This window comes from Sturnira hondurensis, unplaced genomic scaffold, assembly GCF_014824575.4.
Source record: "Sturnira hondurensis isolate 20B ecotype Veracruz unplaced genomic scaffold, ASM1482457v3 Scaffold0006413, whole genome shotgun sequence".
Classification (NCBI taxonomy): domain Eukaryota; kingdom Metazoa; phylum Chordata; class Mammalia; order Chiroptera; family Phyllostomidae; genus Sturnira; species Sturnira hondurensis.
In genome coordinates this window covers 43,986,284-44,009,028 of record NW_028079044.1, presented here as the reverse complement: position 1 = coordinate 44,009,028, position 22,745 = coordinate 43,986,284, and the positions used below count along the sequence as shown (strand labels likewise).

Sequence of the window (22,745 nt, the reverse complement as noted above, 5' to 3'; positions counted from 1 at the left end):
CAATGTTATTCGCTTTAAGCACACCCAGGAATTAGTCCATTTAAAGTTCCTATCTAGTATTTCATGTGGCTTTTGGGGCTTCTGTTTCATGTTGGGGGCAAAAATAGACCTCTGGGTGACAGCGTGTAACCCGATGGGGTGAGAGGGTTCTCTTCTTGCCACCAGCAACATGCCAAGCACCACGAATAGCTGAGGCAACTGGAAGGCAGGCGGTGAAGTCTGTGAGGCCTCTGGAAATCAACCATGTGATGCAATCATCTTAAAGTATTCCTGGGCATGGTTTCCATTTTAAGGAACACTGACTGGGTCTTTCTAAACATCACTTTCTGTTAGGAGATAATTAAATGATTATTTGAAGATGAAATAAAGGACAGAAGAAATAATTAAAAACTGTTCATGACAACAAATTGAATTACTCTAGCCCATGGTACTGGCTCCCCTAAAGTTTTTCCTCTTTCTAATGTAACTGTTCCACATAACACCACACGGATTCCCACTATTTTAAGGAATGCTGTATTATGTGACATAAACTTTCCTGGGGGTGGGGGAAGAGGGGTTGAGAGAAAAGCCAGAGAGAAATGGAATTCAAAACACTCCATTGGCTAAAATATCAGGCTGGCTCTGACACAAACAATGAGAGACAAAGGGTCACTAGGACCAGAAGCCTGATGCTTTGAGAGCAAGAGAACAAAAAGAAACCCGCCCCTCTCTCAACAGCAGCTCCCGGGGCCTCGGCCCCACTTCAGGGTGGAAGAGCTTCTCCTGTGAGTACCACCGCACACTCACTCGGGGCTTGAAAACACGAAGCCCCCGTGTTCTTCCCGCTGACACCCACCCCATTCTTTCACTTGCCAACGACTGAGACTTACGTATTGAAAATGCAGCTGACCACTTGCATATGTCACATCGGAGGAATAAATCCAAAGCATTTTTCTCTCCTAACATTTTTCAAAAGGGTGCTACTAACAACACACACAAACACTACTTAAAGATGGAAACATAGCCCAAGAAATATTTCTGTGTGTGCACAAGAGTGTATCATTATGCTCTTTATTGAACTATCTGCTCACACCTTTTAAGTAATTTTGCTTACGTTATCTAAGAAAACATCAAAAGTTATTCTTGAATTACCAAAGTTTTTACTTAGTTGTCTGATTCTTACCTAGTACGACCCCAACCCCCTAATCACCATTAACTAGCCTTTGTTAAAGGGCGTAATCTCTTTCTCCACCTACAGACTTAAGGAGACTTACTGATCAGGGGACTTCAAACCCAGCTGGCCAAGTGCTATGCTGCTCAGCGGCCTCTGCCCTGGCCTGGGCCCCACATCTCGCCCAGTGCTTTCTGGTTAACAACACTCTGAACAGCGCTAACGTCCCACCAACACCAGAAACTCCTTGTAAGGGACGAGGCCCTTCCTTCCGGCTCTCAAAGAACAGTCTCCGGCCTTTCCCCATTATCTCCTGCTGCCCACTCTACTCTCCAAACTTGAACTCAAAATTCCCTTTCAGATACTATTTCAATTTGATCACAGCAAATGACTGCCCCTTCACAGGATGCTCTGGGCACCCTGACAACTCCGTGTGGCAGAACAGTTTGAGGTGCTTTCATGCCATCACCTTCCTGGTGGCCAGGACTCAATGACCTGCGCTCGGATCCCCACTTTAAGAAGAAGCAGAGGCTCAGAGTTACAGGGTAGAAAACCTAGAACTGAATCAGAGGCTCTTTCCCCTTATTCCGAATTTCTGAAACACATTATTATTCCCTCTGACAATCTGTTTTCACCGTTAATACTATTTTGTGTACACACACCAAGAGGCTTTTGTTTCTTCACTGGACGAAGCATGCTACTGGCACTGACTCAACAACCCAATTAGGAGATCAATAAACCAGCAACTGCTTTCCCTCCACTTCAAAAATGTGCTCATTTTACAGTGAACAGTAACGTGTGGTGACCCGTTTCCCCACTCAATCTATTTCCCCATCTCCCTTCTACTGCTACTTACAAGCCACACTCAACGTCAGAAACAAGCAGGAGTTGGTTGCATTAAAGAACATGCACATTATTTACATAAGTCATTAGCTGCCAGAACTGCCTGGTGCCAAAGAGACCAGGGTGTTTAATGACATCGGCACCCCAGTGCCTAAATGAAGTGTTGCGGTGAACCAGGCCTCTCAAAGGTCTGTAGGCTTTTCCTGCCCCCATGCTGCCGCGTACCCCTTCTGCCTCTTCTGTAACCCCTCTTCCTTTCCTCGAAAACATTTCCTTCTCGCTGCTCTTCTGAATGAACACGCCGCACAGGAGTCCTGTACACGCCGAACAGAGACTCTGACAGTCAAGCAACGACTGCACGTTTTTAACAAACTCTTCCTTCCTCTTTCGATGCTGGAATAATGAGTATACCGTATTTTGCCGTGTATAATGTGCACTTTCCTTGTCTGAATTTTTGAGGGAAAATTAAGGATGCTCATTGTATGTGGGTAGTGCTAAACCATGGGTGTGCATTACGCACAGGAGCACATTACACACAGCAAAAATACGGTCATCTTTCCAGAGGCCTGGCCCTTTCCAGATGTTGTTCTTCTTCTTGTACTTCTTCCTCTTTCTCTACTTCTTGTTCTTCCTCTTCTTCTTCTTCTCCCCTTCTTCTTCTTTTTAAATAATGGTTACCACTTCTTGAGTTCCTACTATGCACCAGTTGCCATACTGAATGCTTTACGTATATTCTTTTTTCACTGTTATTCTAACACAGTTGTCCCGGTTTCTCCCCCTTTGCCCTCCTCCGCCCCACACCACTGTCCGTGTCCTTGGGTCATTCACACAAGGGCTTCGGCTGGGCCCTTCCCCTGCTTTCCTCCATCAGCCCTCTCCCCGCTTGCTCTGGCCACTGTCAGTCTGTCCCATGTCTCCACGCCTCTGGTTTCATTTTGCTTGTTCATTTACTTTGTTCCTTAGATGCCTCATATAAGATCATATGGCATTTCTTTCACCAACTCGCTTATTTCACTTAGCACGATAGTCCCCAGTTCCATCCAGGCTGTTGGAAAAGGTAGGAGTTCCTTCTTTCTTTCTGCTGCAGTATTCCACTGTATAAATGTACCAGTTTTTTGATCCACTCATTACTGATAGGCACTTAGGCTGTTTCCAACACTTGCCTATTATATATAGCACTGCTATGAGCATAGGGGTGCATAGGTTCTTTTCAATTGGTGTTTCGGGATTCTAGGGTATATTCCCAGCCATGGAATCACTGGGTCAAAAGGCAGTTCCATTTTTAGTTTACCGAGGAAACTCCATACTGTTTTCCACAGTGACTGCACCAGTCTGCATTCCCACCAACAGTGCACTAGGGGTCCCTTTTCTCCACATCCTCACCAGCACTTGTTGTTTGCTGATTCATGATGGCCGCTCTGACAGGTAGGAAGCAGTGTCTCACTGTGGTTTTTAGTTCGCATCCCTCTGATGGCTAGTGATGCTGAACATGAGTCTCTGGGCCTCTGTGTGTCCTCCTTGGAGAAGCGTCTGTTCCTTCACACAGAAGCACCTCTTAGGCCACTTCAGGTGGGGAAGACGACACACTCCCCACTTCCCTGGATGCCACGAAAACTCTGCACAGACTGCTGGACCCATCCCTCAGCCTCCTCTGTAAGATAAGGGCTTGAGACGATTCCTGAAGGGGGTTCTGTGTACCATCGACCTTTCTCCCAAACAGAGAGCTTTTCTAGTTAAGTAGGTTTAGGAAATCACTAAATCAACTACTTTCCTTCGGAGAACCACAATGTATAAAAGCATGTTAAAGGCTTTAGAGTCTTTTAGGACATTCATTGAATCAAGCATTCCCCAAACTTGTTTGAGCACAAAACCCCTTTCCTAATATACTTATCCACATCTCGATTAGGATTGTACAGCAAAGTCTTGAAAATGCTGCCTTAGAGGCACATTACGGCCCAGTAGAGTGTAAAGATTTTATAGTTTTGAATAAAACCCAACACGATAGCCACAAAACACAAAGACAGATTTCTATAAACTGCCCATGAAAATCAGCCTCCACAGATCAGAACGTTCACCGAGGAGCAGCTACATTACTCAGTAACCTAAGGATACGTATCCAGATTCTTTCCTACCGAGGCACCTCAATTAGTGAAATACTACACCCAGACTGACGCTCTGCATGTCAGACAAAATGCTACCAAACACAACCCTAATTTGGAAATAACTGCAGAGGGAGTTCCAAAGCACTGGAAGAAAAATTAATTACCAGCAATCCCCCAAACAGACATATCTCAGGGCTGGGGCCAAGTGGCTAAAAAATGAACAACTGAAGTTACCTTTTTTTCCCTCCTGGTTAATTTCTACATGTCAGCAACATTCCTACAGATGAAAAGGCTCATATACAGGCCACTTGGAAACTTCTGACACGAAAGGTGTTAAGAGACAGCACAGCACTGTGGGGTGTCAAGTGTGGGCGACAGGGAGTGGGAAAGAAGGTGCTCTCCAGTGCTTTCCAGTCTGGCTCCAAAAGATTGTCAGTAATTCCACCGTCGTCTCTCACCTTCTCGCTGTTCTGCTGACAACACTAATTTCTGTGATGCTCGGGTACCTTCTGCCCTCAAGTTTTACAACTCCCACTTCACTCTCCTTCCTCTTTGGTCCAATGATTCAAAATGTGGGCACATTTCACATTTAGTCAGTAGACAATCATATCCAATAAATTACACTGTCAGGCTCAAACTTTTCTTCAGATGCTATCAATTACTATGGGTTGGCCTTAAAAAGTCTGTATGCTTTTTCTGTAAAATAAAAGACGCATTTTTCATTTTCACTAATAACTTTATTGATTTAGACATTTTAAGTATGTCAACTATCTCCCATGTGGCGTAACGTTGATTATTCTCAATTAATGTCTCTATTTGATCACTATTAAAGGCAACCGGTCTACCTGACTGTGGAGCTTCATCCAGCACAGGGTTTCCAGCACGAAACGTGGCGAACAACCTCTGACATGTCTGATCGGTCACAGCACCTTCTCCATATACTGCACAAATCTCTTGCGGTGTTTCTGTTGCATTTCTACCTTTCTTAAAATAATAAAGCATAAAATGCTAAAAACGTTGCATATTTTCTTCTGTCTTCAGTATTAAAAAGGCTACATGAAATTCATCAATTTGGAAGGGTTTTTAAAAAGATTTTATTTATTTTTAGACAGAGGGGGAAGGAGGAGAAAGAGAGAAAACATCAAAATGTGGTTGCCTCTCACATGCCCCCTACTGGGGACCTGGCCTACAACTCAGGCATGTTCCCTGACTGGGAATCGAACCAGCAACCCTTTGGTTCACAGGCCGGCACAGCATCCACTCAGCCACACCAGCCAGGGGAGAAAGGTTTTTTTTTTTTTTTTTAAATGCATGCTTATATGACAACTGTCACAATACAATCTAACAAAATTGTTTCACTAATAGAGCCATCTTATTGGCGGTGTTGGGGCGGGGGGGCAGACAAATTACTGGCTAGCCCAGTACCTGTTTCCTAAGGGAGTAAATGCTCCCCAAATCTGGTTTAACTAAAATGGTAACTCCCAACTTGTAAAACACTCCATAAGAGTTGATGTCACAGTAGTGGATGTTAGGGTGGCTTTGAAGGCAAATTTACAAAAACCAAAGCTGAGGGAGGGTGAAGGGTGAGGAGGCACAGGGAAGTAACATGTCAAAAACATTCCCAACTGGTTGCATAATGACAAGGCTGAGGTAAGCTACACCTTTGACCCACCTTGTTCTTTTATTGTATCTGAGATTGTGCCGGTTTCAACAGCTTACACGAGGTATAGTTCCATGCTCCTACCTCTGAGCCCGATTAAATGTTCCGGTGAGCTTATCAAGTAAAAACCACAGCACACGGGGCATAGCCGTGAACAGATTTGTAAGAACACCACAAGTAGACCAATTTAGTGCTTCATCGCTCCTGTTAGGTTAAGAAGAAAAACACTCTCCCTCCCCGGGCTTTTGATGGGAGTTGTTATAAAACACGGACTTCAAAACAAAACAAAAACAAATACGCGGCAACTATCCAATTTCACTGCTTTCCAATCTTACATAATCTATAAGCTACACGCAGCCCCAAAGACATGAAGAGAGGAAAGTGAAGAAAATACAAATGCTCTGGATTTTCCAATACACTAACAGGCCACACACTAAAAGAACAATGTAAGGGTAAAATCTGACAATTCTTTTGAGATTTGAAGTTTGTTTACGTAAAATTGCACAATTAAGTACAATATTATGATTAAAAAATAATAGATGCCAAAGCATGATGTGAACCTCAAGCTTTAGGTACTTGGGCTAAATCCTAGGGCCACACTGCTCTTCAAAAGCAGAGAGGACGTGCACTTTCTCACCGACGGCTAACACGTGAAATAATCAGAGCCTGCTGGGACCTTCACCACTGAGCTTATAGCACCCGTCCGTTTCACTACGAGAATTAAGGTCATAAAAAGTTGCGAGGACCACCCCGATGACAGCGGCTGGACTCCTTTCTGTCTCTTATTTGGAAGATCGTGCACTTGAAAAACGGATTTGGGGATTCCTTGAATTAGACCAGTTTCCATTCCTGGAACCTGAGGCCCACAGGGTGGGACTACACGTCTAGTCTTACAGAATTGAAGACGCAGAACCACACAGTACCACCAGTGCTTGCTCAGTACGGGGCAGAAAGTCTCGTCTCGAGAGGGATTCGTGAAGTGGCACGACTGGGGCGGTGGTTTCAGAAGCAGAAGGTCGGCACCGACGTGACCCTTCAATTGGCCACTGCCATACCCCGCAGGACTAGGCACGGTTCCTGGTACACGGCAGCACTCCTGTCTGTGAGCAAATGAATTGCTGACCCAGCGCAGGTAGGTTGTCCAGCTCCTCTCTGTACTTGAAACCTCATTCTGTGTATAAAAGCAGGCTTTCCTTGGCATAATTCTCTCAGCCCAAATCTATGGAGTGATCCAGGCACTCGCAAACTGACACTGAGGCGCGTGGAAGAGAGACCTTCCATTTCACGCAAAAGTCACACACACAGGCGAGTTCCTGTCACAATTCCCATGCTGAGGCTCATCTGACTTTCACCTTATTAAATGTCACTTCCTCAGGAAGCAGTCCCCCACCCCCCCGTGAATATTATGCCCGAGTCATTCTGCCCCTTGAACACTGTGCTTTCCCCCCTGAGCGCACAGCACAATGTCAGTAACGTGCGTACGGCTCTGTGTTAAACGTCTGTCCCTGCTCCAGACTTCGGACGTCCTGAAGGTGGGGGTCATGTAGGCCTGGCTGACTGACCACCTGGGTCTTGCACACAGAGGTGTCAAGGAAATACTTATTCAAGGACCGTCTGAGAACAAAGAGCCAACCAATGGTGGCCATTCAATATACCCAAGTAATAAAAGCTTAGAAATCAAGTACAGGAGCATTCAGTCATCAAGTGTGACGCTCAGAACTTCACCCTGCTCTCAGCTTGAAAGTGAGCAAAGCCGTTCCGTGCAGGGACAGTGAGAAAGGAAGTGGCGGTACCCCGGTTCACCTGTGTGCCATTTTACAGCCTCGAACGTCCCCCCCCCGCCCCCCAGTCGCGTGTATGTGGCCTCATGACTCAGAGTCTCCAGAGAATTCATACAGAGCTCTCTGCGGTTCAAAATGAATGTTTTACAGAGTTGTGACAGGTACAAAACCGATTTATCTGAAAGTTTTTATACATGACTTACACACTATCTGGGTTTTTTGTTGTTGTTTTTTAAGTACACTGCACAGTACTGCCTTTCGAACTACCTGGGACACAGTCTTTTTTTTAAACTAAATTTTCAGAGAACTAAAATAAATATTGATTCCAAATAAAATCGTCAGGCTTTGCAGAATATACCGCAGTTTTATTTTCTCAAAGGACACATAAAGGCAATCTGAGAGCTTCTGCTGAAAGGGACTTCCCAGGGATGTTGGTTAACTGACCTATACTTCTAAGGTTCCAAAATAAACTTCTCAAACCTTTCCAGAGGCACATAACCTCCAGAATTCTGTGAATAACAGGAGAGAGAGAGAGATAAATAATAAGCTCTGACGATTAATTGTTAAGGTCCTGTGACTATATGAAAATTCATGAACAGGAAGACTACAAGACGAATCGGAACCCGGGTAAACAGCACAGGACTGGGAATGCGCAAGTCCGGGAGTGCAGCAGTCCCATGCTGTGGGGCCACAATCTGTGTTCTTCCTCAGTGAGCTGACTTCAACAATTTCTGTCTTTCAGAGATCACGAACTCCTCACACTGTAACTTAACAAGCTTTTATCTAATCCTATGATCCCTAAATTTTAGACTAGCCAGGTCAAAGCCAATTAAAGTTTTATTTGAAAACCTTGAAATAAAGTGAGCAAAGTACTTTTTGGGGGGAAAAATTTTTGTTCCATCATCCTAAGGAATGTGCTTGGGAATCTGGGTTTGCAATAACATAATATCCTAATATCTCTATCCAATTTTATGAATGTCAAAGTGTTTGAGACACACACAGGATTTTAATCTGACTCACACAATAACCTTGTGAAATAGGCAGGCCAAGGATTTTACAGATGAAGAACATGAAGTTCCAAAAGGTTTCGTTTCCTGACTCTGGATCGTAACTTAGCAAACAAAAGAACTAAGGTCGGAAGGGTTTCTGATCCCGAGATCACTGCTGTTTCTAAAGAGCTAGACCACTCAGGCCCCTCTCAAGCTGCTGCTCGCTTCTTATCCCTCCCCCAAACAAGCAACGAGATAGCAATGGCCATAACTTCAAGTATGGAAAGCCTACACAGCACATTAAGAGGTATTAAATATTTCCCAAAATACTGGCCATGTCCTCATATGGACTCAGACCTTAGAAACCTTCTAAAATTATGGTTCACTATGCTTGGTGTTGTGTCAGGCTTACATAAAGAGCACGACTTTGCATCAGAAAAGAACAATGAATACGTTTTCTCTTTTTATGAAGACCAGGGGACCTTCCTCACAAGCACAAGAATCACTAAGTCCAGCTGCTCTGTAGTGCAGTGTGAGGTTCGCCTCAAAAGGTGGGGTAAGACGCAAAGCATAATCTTCCCAGTGCAGCGGGGTGGGGGCCACGGGGTGGGGGCCACGGGGTGAAAGAAAAGCTGTTAACTACCGAATGTGGGAGGGGAAGGGCGTCTTCGTCTATGACTTTCTTTTTTTTTATGAGGGGCTCAGTTTTCTGAAGGGGAAAGGGTTCATTTCTCTATTTAAAAATACCTTAAGTATCTGTGAATCCTAGAGTTCAACAGGCAAAAAAAAAATCCACATTCAGTCCTTTAACTTCGCAAATCTAGTTTTCTTATCTATAGTGTACACTATTCTGTGACATTTGTACAACTTCAAAGTTAAAAATAGACAGGACTATCAAACAACCTCCACAGAATATAAGGGTCAAAGTAGGACTGATCTATGTAACAGGGTTCACTCTGATCTTTGGTAGCAAACCCACTTTAATTTATGGTCAGCCTTGTTCTTTTAAGGCAACGGTTTCAACCCTGAATACATATGAGAATGAGTTTTTAAAAATACAGGTTCCTCTAATCCTGCTCCGAACCAATGACATCAGAATCTCTTTGGAGACTGGCTGGTTCTAGGAGTCAGCTGGAATTGAAAACCTCGGGTCTAAGTGCTCAGTTACCCAGTTTCCAATGCTCCAACATGATGTCATATTCGTATTTTCCTATGGAAGAAATATTCACAGTACAAGGATCGACAGCCACCACACTTCAGAAACATCAGAGTTTTATAAAGATTTTATTTATTTATTTTTAGAGAAGGGAAGGGAGGGAGAAAGAGGAGAGTGTGGTTGCTTCTCACACGCCCCCTACTGGGACCTGGCCCACAACTGAGGCATGTGGCCTAGAATGGGAATCAAACAGGCAACCCTCTGATTAGCAGGCTGGCACTCAATCCACTGAGCCACACCAGCCAGGGCACAAGCTGAAAGAGTTTCTTGGCTGGATATAAGCAGATATTGTTAAGTAAATCACAAATAATACACTTAATCAATACTAATCAAATACCAACAACAATAACAAAAACAGGAAAAAAATTAAACCAGAAAATAATTCTTAAAAAAGTTTTTATAACTCCATAGAACTAGGTAATGCTCACTTAAGCATGACTTGAGGATTAAACCATACTAAAAAGTTTATCTTCCACTGAATAGTAGCCAATCTTGTAAAACATCCAGTTTTTAGAATTTTCCCCATAGATATAAATTAGAGAAGACAAATAAAAAAAACAGAACTACAAGACAGCCTATCACACAGGTACATGAAATAAGTTCAAAGGGGAGTTTCCACTGCTTGGAGGACAAAGAACTTCTCAGAAACATGACTGCAATCGGATTGCTCACTTCTTACTCAACCCGGTACCGCTGAAAAGGAGGTTGCTCTGTTCCCACCTTAACTGCCTATCTGTGGCCCTGTGACAGCTGGAGTCAACAGAGATAAGTCTGGCTGCTGGAAAAACCGAAACGCAGAGCTACTTTCTTTTTAAACTTGCTCTGAAACTCCTCCCTATTATCTGATTCTGTGAATTTTGCAATAGCTGCTTGTCAGTTACAGCTGGAGAATGAGTGACTGAATCCGGTCCACGTTACACACTGAAGCAAACATAGAAATAAAAACAAGTTCCATGGAATCTTTAGCATTTTTATAAAACTCTCACATTCTAAGGAGACTTAGGTTAAAAAGTTTGAGACCAAAAGACGCAGGAGAATCTAAGACAGACGGAACGCCCTAACTATAGCTAGGAGGACTAACCGGGAAAATATTTAAGCTTCCTATTCCATGAACTTCCTGATTAAGAAGGCATGAACAGCTGCTACAGTAAAAAGAAAAAAGTACTAAAGGTTAGAAAAAAATTCTGATTTTGTCTTTTTATTTCTAGGCCTGAGAGCCGCGCAACCAATGTAACCAGGAGAGTGGAAGAAACTTACATGACTTATCATGGACTGAACAGCCTTTACATAATGGTTTAGTTCCCGATCCATCATAACGAATTCGACCATCGCCTTATCCATGCTGTATTCACTACTCACTTCGGCTGAAAGAAAGAGAAAAGCAATGATTATTTCCCATTTAAAATGCCCTACCTGGGGAAAGCTGTACCAATATAACAACTATCAGTCAATGCTCTAAATGATTTTTTTTATTTTTTATTTTTTTAAAGATTTTATTTATTTATCCTTAGAGGGACAGGGAAGGAGAGAAGGAGAGAAATATCAACATATGGTTGCCTCTCGTGAGCCCCCTGCTGGGAATTGGCCCGCAACCCAGGCATGTGCCCTGACTGGGAATCGAACCGTGATCGTGCGGTTCGCAGGCCTGCACTCAATCCACTGAGCTACACCAGCCAGGGCTCTAAATGATTTTTAAAGGCATCACATGCTCTTTCAAACTTCCTCGACATGTGGGTACTTCATTCACAATGCTAAGAACACACCCTGTTGACAAAGGCTCGAAGGCAGAAAGGTGGACTCCAACCCAGGAGTTCCAGTCTCTGCCGCTTACTCTAACCAGCCACTGCTGCTCTCCCAGCCTCAGTTCCCTCACCCACCAAAGTGCCCGAGTCATCTACCTGCACAGGGACCTCATCGGACTCTTAAAGGCCAAATAAGGAAGATGTCCACCTCTACTAACAGTAGGGTGGGTTGTAAGAACCAATCCTCCTATTGAAGACAACCAAAAAAATTGGGGGAAAAAAGAAATCTTAAAAACAAGAGTCACAAGATAGTAAAAAACAACCAGAGCAAAATCTAGGGGGAAAATGTGAAAGAAAAGCTGAGCACCAAAGTCACATAGTCAGCTAGGTCTCCTTCCTTGGAATAAATGAAACAGGAGTAATCCCACCCTGCTCCCCGGCTGTGGGAGGTTGGCCCTGGCCACTGAGCGGAATAGAGGGAAGAGGGAGAGAAAAACAAATAACCTACTTCTGAAAAACTGTGGCCACGAGCCAGCCCTCCTGGATTTGCAGCCTGGTTCCCCTGACCTGAGGGGTCCTGGGAACCTCAGAACTCCCGATCGGTGTGGGTGGGGCAGTCTCAAAGTGAAAGTGCCCACGGGTGTTCCCCTCTGGAGAAGACACTTCCACCCTAGCCTCAAAGAATCCCAAGAAATAATTATTAGGGATAACAGGCAGAGTATGGGGTGGGGCCGGGGAGCACAGGTTTAACGGGGGGACCTACCCTAGAAAACATATGAGAACAAGCCACCAAGACTAAGGATCAGCAGAAACAGATCCACGAATGTCCCAGATGTTGGGATTATCAGTCAGAATGTGAAACTACTGTGCTTACTATGTTTAAAAGTTAAAATACCCTCAGGGAACAGGAGATTAAAAAAGTGAAATGAGTTTCTTAAAAGTGTTTTTAAATTGTTTTCTTAAACTCTAAACACAATGGAAAAGAGAGAGAACACAGGATCACAAAACTTTCAACATCAAAAAAGCTGAATGAAAGAAAACAAAGCTGACTTATATCACATTTGGAAATGCAGGTAGTCAAAGACTCTATTCAGATGGCGGTATTTCTTGTCTACTGTGAAGAACAATATGACAGATCACCCCAGAGTCATGAAATAATGTAAAATCCACTTACATTTGGCTTCTTAAAATGGCTTTCCTGGGCTTTAAAATTAGTCTTTAATTTTACAACAGTTAATTACAAACACATTCCATACAGTATCTGAGTTAATCTGCTTCTGGGAGAATACCTCTTGGCTTTTAACACCTAGACTTTGCTATAATATTCACAACCTCCTACTGGGATCACGTGGATTAATTTTTGAAGCACTTAGAACTGTGCCTTTAACAAGAAAAATGCTATGAAAAGTTTTACAAAGGAAAATAAATAGGATGATGGTTCTCATGATGAGAGTCAGACAGCAATTTCAAGACCATGGCCACGGAGAGCTCCCCTGTGAAGGAGAAAGTGAGCAATGGCTGGGTCAGTGTCCAATGGCATTGGAGCCTAAGGGAGGACCTTGGGAGGCTGACTGCGGCTTACAGGTAGGCGGCCCTGCCAAAGCTCCGGGCCCTAGGATGCCTGGGCAAGCTGAAGAACCTACCTGATGAATGAACGGTGCAGCCTGAGGCAGCAAAGGGAAAACACCAGAAGAGATGAGGAAGTCAGTCCTAAAAATAACTGAGAATGACAGCACTCCTGGAAGCGATGCCCAGTCAGATAACTGCAGGCTGAAGCCGGCGTCTGGTCTGTGGCAGAGACCAGAGGCTGCCAGCGAGAACCAGCAGAGACTCCCTAACGGTACCAGGAAGACAGGCGATCAGAGTGTCCACATGGCGCTGCAACCTACCTCCACTGTTTTCAAGATTGTTTTTGTGACTCTTTTTATTCTTCTTGTGAACCCTTACTTCCATTATTACTGCAAAAATAACCTCTTTTATAAAGTGTTATTTGGGTTCATGTTTCAGAAACACTAGGCTAGGGAAGACATAAGCGAAACTGTCTTCTTATACTAAAGAATTAAGGTAGGAAAAGAAGAGCACAGTGTTGCCTTAAAATGGCCAACAGGCCACATAAATCTCCACAGAATTCAAGAATTCAGGAGGGGAAAGGGATTAAACAAATAAACAGGGAGCTGGCTGATGACCAAAAAGGGGCAGGGGAATGGGGGAGAAAGGGGCAGAGTGCGGAGGGCCTGACCAGCCAGGGGGTCCCTGCTCCTTTGCTCCGAAGTCTATACAATCCCACTATCAAAAATCCCCCCTCTCACAGGGAAAGTCCTTCCTAAGAATCTGCACCAACCAACTGTTTCCCTGCACACCCGCCCTTCCGGTGCTGAGCTCACCCTCACCCCCACACCTCAAACCCCCGCCCCGCACCTGCTTTTCAACTATGTCAGCTTAGAAGGATCTCAGTCAATTTGTCACAACTATACTTGATACTTGGCACTTTGAACCATAAATAACCTTGCCTTTTATAAGCATTCATCTTCCTCCTCCAAACAGTTTTTAATCCATTATGGGCAAGAGTGATGCCTTACTGTTCTTGGGATCCAGCAAAGAATTACAAGCAACTCTTTCTTCAGTATTCTTTATATGGCCATTATTTAACAAAGTTTGAAATTAAACTTTCACCAACTATGAACTGCCCTGCCTCGGATATTCGATTGAATTAAAATATAGAGATATGATATAAATTCATTTGCCTATTATATTTTCATTGTGATTTTTTCCCATAGGAAAGAGACCAGCACCAGTGAGGTGGTGGGGGATGGAGGAGGGGGAGGAGGGGGAGGAGGAGGAGGAGGGGGAGGGGGGAGGAAGAGAATCATACAAAAGATGGTAAAACTCACAGAATGGCAGTCCCAGAGAGGAAAGTATTTCTCTAACACACCTTGGCAAGCCTGGCATTAGAGAAAACCGGTGCAGGTGATAAAGCATGGAAAGTAGTAACAACAACGTAAACAACGATAACAGTAGCAGCAGCTAACAATTACTGTTTCTTCTGTGCCAAGACTTACGGGGCACTCGGTACTTACAATAAACCTCACAGCAACACTGAGAGATAGGCAGTCTTCTCTCCCCTTGATGGGTGAGACCCTGAAGCACTGAGCAGCTGAAGTGACTCGCCCAGGGCGCAGCAGGCCTCCAACTCAGGCCTCCTCACCACCAAGTCTGTGCACCTGCCCGCCTCGGCCGAGGGGGCCCAGCACCCGAGGACGCACCGCTAACTCCTCCTGAACACCCAGGGAGCAAGCCCTCAGTGGGGAGGAAATCGTGGCCGTGAGCTGCATTCAGGTCCCTCATGATCCCTTCCAGGTAGGACACTAGGTAATGCTGCTAAAATGCTGTCACACTTGGTCCTGGAAAAGCTTTGCCAAATCCCTCAAGTAGAGCAATCTGATGAAAAATAATAAATTTCCCCTCGAGAAGATTACAGTTGACCCCTGAACAACACAGGTTTGAACTGCACATGTCCGCTTACGAGCAGATTTTTTAAATGATTACTGCAAATGTATTTTTTCCTCTTCCTTATGATTGTCTTAATAACATTTTCTTCAGCTTACTCTAAGAATACAGTATAAAACAAATTTAACATACACATTATGTGCTAATTGACTGTTATTGGCAAGGCTTCTCGCCAGTGGTAGGCTAACAGCAGTTAAGCTTTGGGGAGTCAATGGTAATACATGGATTTTTCAGCTGCACAGAAGTTGGCAACCCTAACACCCAGGTTGCTTAAGAGTCAACTGCACTAAGTTTTTTTTAACTGATTTATTAGGGTGACATTGGTTAACAAAATTATACGGGTGTCAGGTGTACAACTCTATCATACATCATCTGTGCACTGTACTGTGTGCTCATGACCCCAAGTCATTTATCCCCCCTTTACCTTCCCCCACCTCCCCCCACTGCCCTTTCCCTCTGGGAATCACCAAACTGTTACCTGTGTCTGAGTTTTGTTTTTGCTTAATGCCTTCGCTTTTTCCACCCAGCCCCGTAGTGCCTCTCCCCTCTGACGGCTCTGTCTGAGTCTGTTTCTATTTTGTTAATTTTGTTCATGAGATTCCATGTATACGTGAAATCACATGGCATCTGTCTTTTTCTGAATGGCTTATTCCACTTAACATAATACTCTCCAGGTCCATCCATGCTGTCACAAAACGTAAGATTTCCTTCTTTTTTACTGCCAAGCTGTGTTCCATTGTGTAAATGTCCCGTAGTTATTTTATCCACTCATCTACTGATGGACACTTGGGCTGCTTCCACATCTTAGCTATTGAAATAACACTGGGTGAACACAGAGGTGCATATATATTCAACTGTACTACAGTTGAATGCTGGTGAAGAGAGTGACCTTCCCCATCAGCAAGGCTAACCAGAGGTGCTACCAAAGCAACCAAGTCCCCCACTGAACGCGAGAACTAAGCCAACTCTAGCTGCTGAGAAGCCAAACCTGTACTAGGCCAAGAGCATGGCAGCAACAGAGGTGGAGGGAGTGGCCATGGTGGGCAATGTTCAAGAGGACGAGCAGAGTCCTGATACACCGAGGGGAGCCCAATGTCAAAGCCATTTCTATCTTTCAAGCCTTGAACTGTCTTCCTCAGGCAAGCAGGCTCAAGAGAGTCTAGGGATTTTTCTATTTCTCGGATGTGCTTTTCTATGAGCATACATTATGGCAGTCAACCCTTGTTGGGTTACTCACATGAACCCAAACGATGTACCTGAATATTCATTTACAAGCCAATAGATACACGGGCAAGGCTCCTGGAGAGATCTCAGCAGATGTGAGATCTGCGTGACACATCTGGTTCACTAATGACGAAGTGGTTAAGAAGTTACTACATTAACCAGCCGAAATCTATCCCCCTGCCCCTGACAGCAAGTCAAGTCCAGAGGGCACAGATACACCTGGATTTGCATTATAAAATTATAACCGTCTCAGTTAACATGCTGGTAACTGGGCGGCCCTCCTACAAACCTGTGTGTCTGTGCCCAGTGATCCCAAGCACTAGGAACTGCTAGAAGTACGCAAGGAAGCTTAACAGTGTCATTTTGACCAGGAAGGGCCGCAGCATCAAACCCATCTTTAAAAGATGGTTTCTGTTTCATTTCTCTTCCTGTTTGGTGGCAAATCCTAGAAAAATAATAATAATCACTAAAGGAAGGCTTCCTTTTAGACTGAAGTACTTTGGTGGTTATATACTACAAAAAGTATCTGAATGGATGAAGTCGGCCTGCATATAATTTTCCTAAAGTCAAACAAACCTGTAATTATGCAATCTAAGCAGCCATGCTATTCATTAGACACGGCATCTGTTACTCAATGTCAGAATGCACTAACAGCAATATTGTAACGATTACTGAAGCTCTCTTTTTGAAGTGTTGAAAAGGCATTCAAATTACATGATCAGTAGAACATTAAATGGATGATTCAGTGTTGTAATCAAATTCAACCGAAAACGAAGTTCATGAGAATTCAGTGAGAGTGAGACCACGGCTGAGGCAGGAACAAGTATGAAAGCAAAATGGTAACAATGCTGGACTCGTGAATGTGGAAGACCAGGGCAAAACGAAGAGGCAGATCTGCCAAAGGAAAGGAGAGGACGCCAACGAGCTGTTTTTACAGCTGTAGACTTAGGTAAGACAAATCCAGGTCCTCGGACTGGAAGATACAGGTGCTAAGACTGTAGCAATACAGTAACTCTTAATGTAGCAGAGCAGGGACACACGGAGAGTTCATCCAGGGTGAGTTTCCAGGTTGTCTAGGGTCTATTCACATTTACTTATTTAATATAATGGCCTTTTTTAGGCCAAAGGTCAAAAATGCGGAGAACAATCTTTACTTTGGCTTCCTCAAGTTCGGGTGGGCATGGTCACCAGAACAATCAAGTCTGAGTTTCTGACCAGTGACTAGGTCAGCGAGAACATAAGTAATGCAGCTAAAGAGATGTAGCTTTACCATCAACTATTCCAAATGGGGCTCCTCCAGGCATGCATTACAGGGGAAGAAACTCTTCCTTGAGACCCGGCCCTGGGGTTTGGGAAGCACAGGGGAAACAGGCCCCTGAGCCAAGTAACCTCCCTATCATTCCCCAGGTCTTCAGCATCAGTGCCTTCAGTGAAACCGACAGGAAAATGACACTTTCCCTCCTCAGTCCCCTAGGGTCCCCTAGCCTGTCCCTGTACATTTCTACACTGCCTCTCTCTCTGTACTACTAGGTGCCTTCTCACTTGGCTATGCTGTTGAGCCTTTTCCAGAACCCTTCCTAATCTCCAGAATAGAACCAAATCCTTGTGCTTTATAAACCCATAAAACTCCTTTACCTTTACAACAGGGACACATGAACGTGTGTGTCAGAGAGGCACACCCCGAAGACAAATTTCACCTCCATATCTTTTTCAACCTTTTGTCCCTCATTCAACTGCTGTTGTGCCCAATGCTAAGATGCTTCCTGAAAATCTGTCCCAAACGAGTAAAAGTTGCAGAATCAGGCGTTGTTTTATCCTACGAAGTCATGTACAAGCACATGTGAAGAGGAACAGTGCCGATTCTATATAGTGATTAAACCCTACTCTGTGCATTTTATTAGTAAAACACCAGACTAAGACAAAGCAGCCATTTAGCGTTCTCACGGGGTTGCTGACTCCAAACCAGCATGAATCACACACTCTGGAGGATCTGATAAATATTCGGTGCCATAAAGCATGTATCATTCTGGCAAGCAAAACAGAAGGAGGCAGGGACTCGCCTGACTAATATTATGAATTTCCTAGTGTGTGTGTGTATGTGTGTTGTGTGTGTCAGGGAGATTCTATTTTCTGAAACAGGGAATATGTATTTCCTAGTCTCTTGAAGTTAAAACTTGATTCTTCTGTATTTTGAAAGCAACAAAATTTTCCTTTTTGAATCAACTCAAATCGATGGTAGCATAAATGATACCACCGTTCCCTCCCTCTGCAAAAGACCCCTTCCTCTGAAAAGATAGCTCCAAGTACCTGTAGCGACACAGATCTGCACACACACCTACCTCCATGAGTGACTGTGTGTGTTTTCCCTGGCAGCCTAGCATTAAGCAATCATTATATATTCATCAGGAATCAAGTTTAATGACTTAGTGCTTGAGCAATATTTAATAGAAACTTGGTTACTTCTCCCTACACTGTACTTTAGTCATAATTATTCCCCCATGCAGATATTAGTGTGGTAAAATTAAAACTGAATCCACTTTTTATAACTACTTCCCACCAGCAATAACAGTGGAGAGCATACAGTGTATGGCACAAACTAGTAAGCAAGTGATCCTTTTATGAACAGCACATATGGGGAAAATCTTCAAGAAATATTGACCTTTAGAATCATCTTTAGACATGCATTTACATACAATTGGCTTATAATTGTACAGAAGAGGGGAGTTACATAACATAGTACCTCAAAAAGCCAGCTCCGGAGTCAGATCACATTAAAATCTAGACTATGTTACTTGCTAACTACGTAATCTTTGGTAAGTCACTTAACTGGAGTCTCAGTTTCCTCTCCTGTATAATGGGGAAAATAACAGTGTCAAACTCAGAAACTGATATGAGGACTAAATGAGCAAATGTAGGTAAAGTGATCAGCACAAGGCCTGGCCCACAGTAAGTACTAACAAAATACTATGTCATTAAAATTATTACAGAACAGATAACTAGTCTGCAAATGTAATTAATCTTAATGCTAAAAGCATTTGGCCCTTAGAAGCAAAACGTATCAAGTGAACATCACTTCCTTAATTCTGTTATTTTTACTAACCCAAGCCCAAAGTACTGAGCCAAATTCACAAGACTGCAAGGCTCAGTGAGCTTTGTAAACAGCCCCCCCCCCACTACATCCAGAAATTCATTTACCTAGCAAATGCATAATGAGCACTTAACACGTGACAGGCAGAGGGCAAAAAAAACCGCTTTGAAGCAAGGGGGAGTGGCCAACACTGCCCACAGAGGGCAGGAAAGATTTAACAGGAGAAGGTAAGTTTGGACCATGTCTTGAAGGATCAGTAAGTGCCAGGTGTTCACCAGACTGGGGAAGAGGCTGAACAGATGCCCTCGTGTCTCTCCGCGGAGGCGGACTAGAGTGTACGGGGCCAAACAAAACCCTGGGCCGGAACGGAGGAGACACAGAGTAAATCTTCACTGAGCCCTGACGACGTGCCAGGCACTTTGAACACACTACTCATCCCAGCCTTTGTTACAGCAATGCGAATTAGGTGTAATTAAACGCAACTTGGAGATAAGAAAATTGATTCTCAAAGAGGTTAAATCATTTGCCCCAGGTCACACAATTAATAAGCAGTGGAGTTTGGAATGACCTCATGTGTACCCTAAAGTCAGCAAGGAAGGCACGTGTTACAGTGTCTGAACAACGAGCCCGAAATAAATAAAATGTACTTCACACACAAACCATGGAATAACGAACCAACGGCCTCTCTAGCTAAAGGAATTCTCCTAAACATTAACTTCTTCTAGGAGAGAGAAAGGGAAGGTAAAAAGAACGACTGACTGGTTGACTTGAACAGTTCTAGCTCAGAGTAACGGAGACCACCTTTCATTAGACAGACGGACACTGCCTTAGAGTGAGCAGTGAGTAATCCATAAACTACCACGGTCAAGTTGCAACTCAAAGTATTGCTTGAGGTAAATTCTATGAGGAGTTGAATTCAGAAGATCACAGAAATCAGTCTCTGGATACAATTTAGTGTCAAAAGCAACACCAGTCCTGGCTGGTGTGGCACAGTAGTTTGCGTGCCAGCCTACGAACCAAAACGTTACCAGTTCAATTCCCTCTCAAGGCACAAGCCTGGGTTGCGGGCGCATGCCAGCTGGGGGCACCAAGAGGCAGCAGTTGAATGTTACCTCTCACACGTGGAAGCTTCTCTCCCTATCTTTCTCCCCCCTTGCCCCTCTCTCTAAAAATAAATAAATAAAATCTTTTTAAAAATGTAATAAAGGAAAACTTTAATTAAACAGAAATTAAGTACTCAAAAACTATAAACATAAGTTCAAAGAGTTCTAATAAACTCATTAGCCCATTCTGAGTACTCATTTGGTTAGAACGTCATCCCAATACACAAAGGTGGTGCATTCAATCCACTGTCAGACACATACAAGAATTAAGCCAATGAATGAACAAAACAGTGGAAGAATAAATCAAGGTTTTTCTCTTTCTCTCCCTTCCTTCCTTTTTTCTCAAAAGTCAAGAAATAAAATAATTAAGAACCTTATTACCTTATAAGACCTATCGTGACAGGGACTGTGATCTCTGTTATTCACCTAACTCTCAAATGTTGGTCTAAATGGGAAGTATTTTGTTCTGAGAAGCATTTCTTTAAGGAAAGAGTGAAAAGCCACAGTCAAAAAGAAAAAAAAGAGACAACTATATCTCATACTCGTTCTGTGATAAGGATATATTCCATGCTTATTACTTTCATTTTACTTTTTAAAAAGATTTATTTATTTTTAAAGAGAGGGGAAGGGAAGCAGAAAGAGAGGGAGAGAAGCATCAGTGTGTGGTTGCTTCTCACATGACCCCCACTGGGGACCTGGCCTGCAACCCAGGCATGTGCCCTGACTGGGAATCGAACTGGTGACCCTCTGGTTCACAGGCCATACTCAATCAACTGAGCTACACCAGCCAGGGCTAATTTTAAAGAAAAATAAATTTGAATTCATGAAAAAGATAGCTAATCAATCTGTTAATACTCAGGTCACTGACCATTCCAGAAAATAAATTTATCATAATTTACTAGAAACCTTATAACTGTCCCACCTAATACAGCGTATTTCCTTATAGTTATACCTCCACACAGTACAAGTTCCTGAAAAGATCTCAGAACTTTTATAAAATAGTTCTTATTTTTTTCTCATTATTTATCGTATCATTGTAAAGGTGTTTTATTTTCATTTTGCGTGATTAAAATGAGTAGTGACTCCCAATACTGTTTATGTTTTGCCTTCTTTAAAAGCCCCTTTATCCATAAATAATAATCCATAAACCCTTAAACCTACTAGAAATGACCCAGACAACTCTTTGTTGGATGAAGTAAAGTACTTCTGGAACGGGAATTAGCACCCACTAGCGTTGTATCTGGTTTTGGCTGACAATTACAATGAGCTGCAAAGTAAGAAATAAAGAACTACTAATACTCTGCGAGTAAATGGCTCTGTTATGCTGCAGTAGCGTTTATAAAACGGGAGGTTCCAGTTGATCACATCCCACACACAGGATGCCAGTTTCTGCAACCAAACAGAAACAAGTCGTTTGTAAGACCCAAACCCTGAAGTTGTCTTGGACTCCCCCCTCTCAGTTACCTCCACATCCAACTAGTCCCCAGGTTCTGCCAACGCGGCCTGCTCAGTTCTGCCTACTGCCTCCTTCCATCTTCGGAAGTGCCTTAGTGTCAGTCTTCACTGTTTTATCCTCAGGTTACTGATTTGCTTCCTCACTGATTTCCTCGTCCACCCCCTTTTTTCACCAACCCTGCTCCCAAGTCATCACCAATTCTCTTTCTCAAGGTCAAGTCTGACATGACTCTTTTGCTTATCAAAAGCCTACCACGGTACTTTTACTTCCAGTGAAGACAGAATAACAAGAAGCAAATTTATCTTCCTGCCTTAAGCAATAAAAAATTTTCAAAATAAAAACATATAAATATTTTGCAAGACACTAGACATCATATAAAGAAGGGGAAGGAGAAAGACTAGAAACATACAAGGTAAGACCTATAACCGTCCCGTCCTACTTTTATTAGGAAGTTTCCAGGCTACAAGGCACAAATATCAATCAAAATCTCAGCATATTTTGGGGTAGAAATTGACAAATTGATTCTAAACTTCATATGGAAATGCAAAGGACCTACAACAGCCAAAACAACCTTGAAGAAGATAAAGATGGACAACTAACACTACTTGATCTCAATAATCCCGAAGTTTGGTATTAAGGCGAAGATAGACAAATACATCAACAGAACAGAATACGAAGTCTGGAAATACAAACATACATATATGGGCAACTGATACAACAAAAAAGCAAAGCCAATTCAGTGTAGAAAAGATAGTCTTTTCAACAGTGCTATTTCAATTATTATAAGGAACTTAAAGTTAAGCAAAGACTTTTCAGATACAACACCAAAGGCACACACCCAGAAGGGAACAAATTGATAAACAGGGTGTAATCAAAACTTAAAA

The 22,745-nt window shown here is 43.2% G+C and overlaps 1 protein-coding gene across 3 annotated transcripts in view; it reads right to left on the bottom strand.

Annotated features, from left to right (window-relative positions):
* NSMCE2 (NSE2 SUMO ligase component of SMC5/6 complex) overlaps positions 1–22,745 on the bottom strand; it is a 196,562-nt gene that overhangs the window by 143,722 nt on the left and 30,095 nt on the right. For all 3 annotated transcript variants that reach the window (XM_037048528.1, XM_037048529.1, XM_037048530.1), the window contains one exon: positions 10,999–11,105. In XM_037048528.1, coding sequence (XP_036904423.1) covers positions 10,999–11,105 — 107 coding nt within the window. The remainder of the gene's footprint in view (positions 1–10,998; positions 11,106–22,745) is intronic.